Source organism: Microtus ochrogaster, unplaced genomic scaffold, assembly GCF_000317375.1.
Source record: "Microtus ochrogaster isolate Prairie Vole_2 unplaced genomic scaffold, MicOch1.0 UNK1, whole genome shotgun sequence".
Taxonomy (NCBI): domain Eukaryota; kingdom Metazoa; phylum Chordata; class Mammalia; order Rodentia; family Cricetidae; genus Microtus; species Microtus ochrogaster.
Genome location: NW_004949099.1, coordinates 11,352,894 through 11,362,348, shown reverse-complemented (window position 1 = coordinate 11,362,348; position 9,455 = coordinate 11,352,894). Strand labels below are relative to the sequence as shown.

The following is a 9,455-nucleotide window of genomic DNA, read 5'->3' as shown; positions in this document are numbered from 1 at the left end:
AAAAAAAAAAAAAAAAAAAAAAAAAAAAAAAAAGAAAACTAAAAGTGGTAATTCCATCAGAATAAGTAACAATGAAACCTGAATGATGCTATGTACATTTTAAAAAGGAATCATTAGCTGGGCAGTTATGATGAACGCCTTTGCCTTTAATCCCAGCACTCGGGAGGCAGAGGCAGGCAAATCTCCATGAGTTCAAGGCCAGCCTGGTCTACAAGAGCTAGTTCCAGGACAGCTAGGACTATTACACAGAGAAACCCTTTCTGGAAAAACCAAAAAACTAAACCAAAACAAAATGTAACCATTAGTTCCATAGATCATTTTTTACTACTTCAAACATTCATACTTCTCTAAATACAAATTAAAAGTGTAGTTTATAGTTAATGGATAATGATTCTCTTTTGGCATATGTAAAATTGGCTTGTTCTGACAATCCTTATCTGTGATGCTGTTAGCATTTAGGAAGCTAATTCTGTTATGGCTAATCTATTTGTGTTATAGTATGCTTAGCAGTGTCCCTGGCTTCTCCATGTCGCTGTAGTGTGTCGTCTGTTCCCCCGCCCCCCAGATGCCCCTTGGGCGCCAAGCCGTGCCTATTCAGGAGCTGTTGTGGTGGTGTTCCAATCCGGAGCACTTACAGCCTTCCTTTGTTAACTGTGGTGTTAGTTACTGCGAAGTCCTGCTGTTACTAGTAACTTAGTGGGTGCATTTGACTTGCTTTCCCACTTTATCACTGTTTGTCAGTGTCCTGCATTTTAATTTCTGTCTGTGGGCACATGTGTGGGGGGCGTGTGCAGGTGCACTCACCATGCACACTACAGCCTATGTACGAAGATCTGTGGACCCTGTACATTGAATATAGGTCATCAGGCTTGGTGGCAAGTGTTTTTAACCACCAAGCATCTCCTAGGACCCCGTCCTACTCCTGACTAATGTTAATGGTAATGTATTGTTTTTCTGTGTGCACTCTTACACGAAGTCTCATACCTCTACCTGCTTTAGCTAGCTCACTTCAGACACTGGCAGTAACTTGAGACACTTAACAAACCTTCCTGTCCTATACTGCTGTGTTCCAGATGCAGAGCGTGGCCTAGAGAGATAGTGAAGGACAGTATAGGAAGTTATTTTACTCGTGTTTCCATGTTTATATAACTGATGAGTATGGGCTTTTCTGTGGTATTTAAAGCTGTTTCTGTGTCTCAGTTAACTAGGTTAATAGGTGATTCAATTGACAGACTTATTATGGGATGCAATTATGGGTGGCTTCTTCAAACGGGAAAGCTGGTGAAACATCCTAGAATGAAAATAATTCTTTATGATAACCACAGTTTTTTTTTTTAATTAGGAAGTGAAAACCATAAAAGAAGAACTTGCCACCAGATTAAATAGTAGTCAGACTGCAGACCTCTTGAAGGAGAAGGATGAGCAGATTCAAGGGTTAATGGAAGAAGGTGGGTATTGTGCTGATTATTAAAATAGTCCAAGAAAAGGAAAATACTATGTAATAGGTAGTATATGTTTTCTAATAACATATAGTGGGACACACCTGTAGTCCTAGAGACACAGGAGCCTGGAGGTTTATGGAAGAATGGGAAAGAAATACATGCTATGTAGCTTTTAAAATACGCTGTAAGCTGGCTGTGGTGGTATGCACCAGTCATCCCACTATCTGGGAGGTCGAGGTTGTATCTAGGATGCTGAGTTTGAAGCTAAAGATCAAATGAAGACCGTTAGCGTCTTGTTTCCTAGATTCCTTTCACGTCATAATTTTAGTATTCATTGATAATTCACGCTCAAGTGAATTTTAGCACGGAAGTTTAAAATTGTTATGGCATTAGAAAAGAACTCATGGATGCTACTGGTTAGATAAAGCTTTCTATGCAGATTCTTAAAGAATCACTGTTTTTTGGCATTTATGCTTTTTTTTTATAATCACCAGGAGAAAAACTTTCAAAGCAGCAGCTGCATAATTCTAACATCATTAAGAAATTAAGAACTAAAGACAAAGACAATGAAAATGTTATTGCAAAGCTGAACAGAAAAGCAAAGGAGCTGGAAGAGGAGTTACAGCATTTAAGACAGGTGACTGACCGTCAGTGTTCTCTGGTTATGTGTTGTTACTTCCTGTAATTTACCATGGCTTGTGGGGCATTCAGAATGACTGCAAAGTTTTAGACTCATAGATAAATGAGTAGCTAACATCACTGAGACCAGACACTGGACATGACATGAGCAGCTTGAAGGAGATTCCACCGGAGTGGGAAGGTGTGACAGGCAGCGTGGTGTATGGTGACACAAGTGTACGGCAGCTGTTTGTGATTGTGCCAACCAGGAAGTAGAGAGGCGGGACGGACCCTGAAGGCCTGTTCTCCAGTGGTCTAGTTCCTCCAGCCAGAGGTTCACAGTTTTCCAAAGCACCACCACCAGCAGAACACACGTTCAGACACATGCTCTGGTGGTCAATTTTCTGTTCAAGCTATAGCCAGTATTAGAGATTCTTGGCACTAGCTACCATGTCATCATTTATCCAAAAGTGTTCTTGTCTGTTTTAACATAGATCCTTGATGGCAAAGAAGAAGTTGAGAAACAACATAGAGAAAATATTAGAAAACTAAATTCTGTGGTAGAACGCCAGGAGAAGGATCTTGGCCGACTTCAGGTAGACAAGGATGAACTTGAAGAAAAGAGCCGAAGTACCCAGGCTGCTCTAGATAGTGCGTACAGGTATGAAATATGCAGTGTGTTTAGAATCTGTTACCACAGTGGGAGACTGAAGAAGTCCGTTTTATTTTTTAAAATTACTTTATATGTGTTGCATTTTGCCTACATGCATATCTATGTACCACATGCCCTAGGAGACTAGAAGTTGTTGATCCTTAGAACTGGAGTTCAGCCGTTGTCAGGTGCCATGTGGGTGCTGGCAATTCTTAACTACTGAGCAGTCTCTCCAGCTATTCTCTTTTCTATTATCTCATTGCTAGCAACATTTATAGATTTGCCCTTGAGTGAGTTAGACAAAGCATCTATAGCATAGTCCTCATAATGGCTAGCGTTATTATAAGGTGTGCTTACTGTTATTGTGAGATTTCTGTGGTACATAGAAATTACATTAGTATGGGTTTGTGTTTACTTTTGCATTGTTCTATTAATAAATGAAAACTATCAATCTACTTTTACAAGAGAACTTACTGATCTTCACAAAGCCAATGCTGCTAAGGACAGTGAGGTGCAGGAAGCTGCTTTGAGGCGTGAGATGAAAGCTAAGGAAGAAGTCTCTGCGGCACTGGAGAAGGCCCAGGAAGAAGCCCGTCAGCAGCAAGAGGCATTAGCTCTTCAGGTAGGCAGTGCGCGGTTAAAGTTACCTTTTATGTATCTGTGCGTGTTTCTGCAAAGTAAAACAGTTCATTAGCAACTATGAGTCTGTTCTTATATGAGGTACATCTGGTAGGCTTCTGAGATTATGTTACTGGCATTTTAGAGTACTGCATTGCACAAACTTCATTTACATGTCTTTTAAAATGTCCTTAGTGCAGTAGTTCTCAACCTGTGGGCCACGAGCTCCTTGAGGGTTGAACAACCCTTTCACAGGGGTCACCTAAGACCATCAGAAAACAGATATTTATATTATAATTCATAACAGTAGCAGTATTACAGTTATGAAGTAACAACGAAAATAATGTTATGGTTGGTGTTACCACAGCATGAGGAACTATTTTTTTTTATTTTCTTTTTTAAAATTTATTTATTTTTAATTAAAAATTTCCATCTCCTCCCCTCCTCCCATTTCCCTCCCCCTCTCCCCTCCCCCTTCCCCTCTATCTCCAGTCCTAAGAGCAGTCAGGGTTCCCTGCCCTGTGGGAAATCCAAGGTCCTCCCCCCTCCATCCAGGTCTAGGAAGGTGAACATCCAAACAGACTAGGCTCCCACAAAGCCAGTTCATGCAGTAGAATCAAAAACCCAGTGCCATTGTCCTTGGCTTCTCAGTCAGCCCTCCTTGTCCGCCATGTTCAGAGAGTCTGGTTTGATCACATGCTCCATCAGTCCCAGTCCAGCTGACTTTGGTGAGCTCCCATTAGATCAGCCCCCAGCGTCTCAGTGGGTGGGCGCACCCCTCTCGGTCCTGACTTCCTTGTTCCCAGGTGTTCATGGAGATGTCCCCAGCTAGATCCTTGGGCAGCTGAGGAGAGGGAGCCTGAAATGGCCCTATCCTATAGCCATACTGATGAATATCTTGCATATCACCATAGATATGCGATGGAGTAAGCTAGAGACAGAGACCCATATTGGAGCACTGACTGAACTGAGCTCCCAAGATCCAAATGAGGAGCAGAAGGAGGGAGAACATGAGCAAGGAACTATGCTGAAGGGTCTCAGCGTTTGAAAGGCAGAGAACAACTGCCTTAGAGGGGTGCACATACCATACCGTTATTGCTTGGTTTCCTGTGAGTATGTGCGTACATGATGTGGGGGACATAGCTCACTGGTAGAGCCTTTTCCTCTTATGTGCAGAGCGCCCAGCACTGCCAGAGGAAGGAGAATTTTATGAAACTAGGTATCCTTCTGCCAGAGTAGTGTAGATGCATATAATTAAAACATACTGTTTCAAGAGACTACATTGTACAGTTGATTCTTAGATGTATTTGTAACATTTCTGGCAATTCATGAGCCTGATGAAAGAAGAAAAGAGTTTGGAACACACTGTTTTCAAAATCATCAAATATTGTTGGATGATCGAGGTGTACGCAGTCAGGAAGCTTGGGCAGGCAGATATCTGCAAGTTCGTGGCAGCTTAATCTATAGAGCAGCTTAAAGGACAGGCGGGGCTATGCAGGAAACCCTATCTTGAAGGAAAAGAGAGTCGTCAGATATTGAACATCTGAAACACACCATTTGGCTATCATTAATGATGCTGCTGTAAATATTCATTACACTTTGAGTTTTTCAGTGTAGGGGTCTGACCAGGGCCTTTTGTGTGCCGGCAAGTGCTGCCCTACTTAGCTGCAGCTCCATTCCACAACAGGTCTTATGTATATGGCTATCTAGCTTACCCAGAACTGTTAAAACCAAACCAAAACACACAAGACTATCCTCAGCAACCTCAGTTGCCTTTTGGTTTTGTGTTTTATATTTTTGGTGGATAAATTAGAGTTGAAAGCTATATAACAAATACAGTCAGGCAGCATTTGCTTCTAATTTCTCTCCTCTTTGCTGCTCTTTGGCCGATGTTCCCAGTGTTTCTGTTGTTGATGCAGGAACTGCATTATGTCTGCTTTTCAGTCAAGTCACCCAGGCACGTTTGTCCCCTCCTTGCATTAAAGACTACACTCCTACTCCTTTACAACGTGCTTCATGAACTTAGTGGGGTGTTGTTATCCTTTTGTTTAGGAACCTTGTCTTCTACAGTCTGTCCAGACTATGCTGATGGTTGTATATTAGTAGAGCTCAAAGTTTTAGTTTTATGCCACTTCGCTATGTAATTTTCAGTTATATTTTTGATGGTTTTGTTGTTGTAAATCATGCCATAGTCTATATATCCATGTATTTCTGCCCCCTGTCATGAAAATGTACAGAATATTACTATTTTAAATTAGTGGACTAAAGCCATGGCTCAGCAGCTGAGCACTTACTGCACTGCAGACCCAGGTTTGGTTCCCGGGTCTCACTTATCAGCTTATAACTGCCTATAACTCCAGTTCCAGGTGGTCCAGTGACCTTTTCTGACCTCCACAGGCTCTTGTACACATGTAGCACACATGCATACATTTACACACACACCAATTTTTAAAAATTCTCTCAAATGAAAAATACAATAATAAAGAAAAGTTGAGGGAGTAAGGAATAGAGTATGGGTCTGTCATTCTTAAAACCACCATGCTATATATGGATTGCTAATTTGTATGGCCTCTGTTAACATTAACTCCATCTAGTTTTTTAAATATAATTGATAACTATAGATATTATATTCATTTAGGATGAATAATATCTTATGCATCAATTATAATTTTTACATACTTTTTTGGCTTTTTTTTTTTTTGAGACAGCGTTTGTCTGTAGTTTTTTGGAGCCTGTCCTAAAACTACTTCTTGTAGACCAGGTTGGCCTCAAACTCACAGAGATCCGCCTGCCTCTGCCTCCCAAGTGCCGGGATTAAAGGTGTGCGCCATAGTGCCTGGCGATTATAATTTTTAATGCTTGTGTTCATGTATCAACATTTGAACAGATTATAATACTGATGTCTATTTAGAGCTCTGGTTTTATTTTGTTGTTGCCAGGCTTGCTGCAGGGCAGCTCTGTATGCTCCATAGAGGAAGTCTTCAGGACTAGAATAACCAGATAGAAGCCTGACAGCATTGTTTAATTAGTTAAATATGGTGCCACAGTAGACAGTTACAAAGTATACAAGTGTATATGAGCAGTACCTTTCTTGTTTTCGTTCTGAAACAGTGCTTAGACTGTTATGCAAGTGACCCTCAGTGCTCATCCTAGCCTCTCCCTAATAGCTGTGTCTGCAGGCCCACACCGTCACACTCAGGTAACACTTTTCTCTTCTAGTTTTAGTTTTTTGAAAGTGTTTAGATAATGCCTACTATATAGCATAGATCTTTGTGTAACTCTCTTCCACACAAGTAGTCTAGGCTGGCCCAGGACTCAGAATGTTCATACTGAAATCACAGGCCGAGGTTTTATTTATTTACCTATTTATTTATATCTCATCTAGTTCTTATCACATTCTGTGTTTTGGAGAATGTTTATACATACGTGGTCTCCCCTCTATTTTATTGTCTGTCAGTGTTGTACATGTGTGCATGGTTTTCTCTGGCTAACAGTGCTTTCTTGAGAAGAGAGAAGATATTTATAGTCCTGGCATTGCTTAAGGAGCCGGATATGTGCTCATTGTTTGGTGTGAAGTGTCATACATACAAAGTCAACATAAATATCATCAGCATGAAGTTGCAGCCAGTGCTCTGACAATAAGAGCATTGTTTGTCTTGCAGGTGGGGGACCTTAGGCTGGCACTGCAACGGGCAGAGCAAGCAGCTGCCAGGAAAGAGGACTATTTACGCCACGAGATCAGTGAACTTCAGCAGGTATTGTCACAGCTTTCCCAAGCACAAGGTCAAACATGATTCCTGGGCTAGTATTCCTGGATTGAAAGCATTATTACCTTGCCTGCTATTGGATGTATTTTTGTAGCTTATGTGAACCAAAGTGATCCCCTTGGGGAAAAAAAAGAATAATTCTTAATTTTGTTTTAAAGGAACTAATTTTATCATGATAGATTTACTATATATTCAGTTTATATGTTTTTAGTAAGAAAGCTAATAATTTTTTTCTGGAAAAATTTTCTTTTTCCAGAAGTCTAACCAAAGTTTAGGTTTGCTGGCATTTTTAGTGATTTTGTTTCTGTCAGTAGTAATAATGTAAAAAATTTTTGATTCAGAGACTCCAAGAAGCAGAGAATCGAAATCAAGAGCTGAGTCAAAGTGTCTCATCAACAACAAGACCGCTGCTTCGGCAGATAGAAAACCTGCAGGCAACTCTAGGGTCTCAGACTTCATCGTGGGAGACGCTAGAGAAGAATCTTTCTGATAGGCTTGGTAATCTCTTTAGTATTTTATGTTTGATTCAGGAGGCTTTCTGTCCTGTGTGTAGAAGTAGTATAGTGGTATGTCATTGAAATTCATCTGATCTCATGGTGACATTTGGGGTCTGACATGTACAGATTGTCTTCCCCCATTTTCCTGCTTATATTAATACCTCAATCATGACTCTTCTAAAGCAGGTAGTTTTCTTTATACAATGTGTCAGATACTTTATTGCCTGCCATTTCATTTGTGAGGGGTGGGTGTATATGTGTGTGTGCATGCTCAAGTACATGTGAAAATGTATGTGCACATACTATGTGCATCTGTGTGGAAGCCAAAGGTTTATGTCTGGTGTCTTCCTCAATTGCTTCTCCTTATTTTTCCCCTGAACCTGGAGCTGACTGATTTGTCTAGACTGGCTGGCTAGCAAACTACATGCATTCTCCTGTGTCTGCCTGCCTAGCTGTGGGACTGTATACACGCCTGCACTTGCCTTTTACATGTTGCTGGGACTCTCAACTTGAGTCCTTGTACTGACATAGCAAGCATTTTGCTAAGCTATCTCCCCAGTCCCGATTCTTTTACTTACTTTTGTAGATGGCTAGACAAATCTTTTCCTTGTCTCTCTTCCACTGCTGCATCTGACCCCTTTCTAGCTTGTCTACAAGAATGTAAGCAATAGCGATCAGATATAATTCCATATAGTAGTAGAATTCTAGGAGCAGAGGCAAGTCTGAAGAGGATCAAGATGAAATCCTAGAGAGAGGTATGATGGAGTTTTAAGACTGTGTATCTGCTTTCTTATAGATACTCCTTGAGCTCTTTCTCGCTCTCTTAATAAAGGAAACAGTGTCAAGGTTCTCTTTAGTCACAGGCACTTGAGCTCTTTCTCGCTCTCTTAATAAAGGAAACAATGTCAAGGTTCTCTTTAGTCACAGGCAGGTAGTATGTGTCTGTCCTGGATATCCAGAAGCTAACATACTCAGGAAAAATTCATGCATACCTTCTGGTTCTCAAAACTCCCATGTTTGATTTGGGAGATGCCATGTTCTAGTGACAAAGCATATGAGGGAGGGCCCGGAGCTAAGGGTTTGCTGTAGTATTGTGTTTATTTTCCATCGACAGCAAGTCTTACTTTACTCCGGACTCTGTCATTGAATGACTCCTTGTTAGTCATGGGGTGGCAGACTAGATTCTTGGCTTTCAAGTGGTATTTAGTGGACCATTGGAAGCCTTTGGGACTGCTGTCTTGTTGACAGAGAAGCTCAATAAATAGGTGCAGGGCTCCTTCAGGCTGTCCTAATGCAAACAGGGCCTCCTGAAATGCATATAAAGGTTATCATTCCAAAGTGTTGAGTTCAGTTCAGGGCAGCTTCCCTGTTCTGTTAATTAAACTTTGGGACATTGAAGTTGGCTGAGGGGAATGACTGAATAGAGAGTATTACTCTGTTCATGTACTTGTAGTCTACACAACTAAGTAAAATGTGTTTTTAAAGCATTATTAATGTTTTGAAACTTTATTCTTTTGGTTGTTTAGTGTTAGTATCTGGAATGTCTGTTTCTGTAGTTTGATTAACTGTTTGCTTGGGAAAGGATATCTTGGCTGGTTTCAGGTTTTGACAATTATAGATAAAGCTACTGCAACTGTAGGTGTAAATTTTCATGTCTCTACATGACAGACTAAATATGCAGTTTCTGGGCCATATGGACATTTGTGTTTAGTTTTCGGAGGAAATGCTGAACTGTGTCTATACCTGTGGGAGTAATCCAGTTGGCTCACAACCGTGACAGCATTTTGGGTGGCCCCTGGTTTGTAAATTTATTTATTTAAATATTTATTTATTATTTTGGACTTTCGAGACAGGGTTTCCC

At 40.8% G+C, this 9,455-nt stretch overlaps 1 protein-coding gene and 1 non-coding gene across 2 annotated transcripts in view; both read left to right on the top strand.

Annotated features, from left to right (window-relative positions):
- The window catches only part of Tmf1 (TATA element modulatory factor 1), a 26,517-nt gene that overhangs the window by 7,672 nt on the left and 9,390 nt on the right, over positions 1-9,455 (top strand). The window contains exons 5-10 of the mRNA XM_005364923.2: positions 1,343-1,448; positions 1,937-2,079; positions 2,555-2,721; positions 3,178-3,334; positions 6,993-7,085; positions 7,439-7,595. Coding sequence (XP_005364980.1) covers positions 1,343-1,448; positions 1,937-2,079; positions 2,555-2,721; positions 3,178-3,334; positions 6,993-7,085; positions 7,439-7,595 — 823 coding nt within the window. The remainder of the gene's footprint in view (positions 1-1,342; positions 1,449-1,936; positions 2,080-2,554; positions 2,722-3,177; positions 3,335-6,992; positions 7,086-7,438; positions 7,596-9,455) is intronic.
- LOC113458067 lies at positions 8,926-9,056 on the top strand. Its single transcript, XR_003378504.1, has one exon. It is a non-coding gene; the product is annotated as a small nucleolar RNA SNORA36 family (small nucleolar RNA).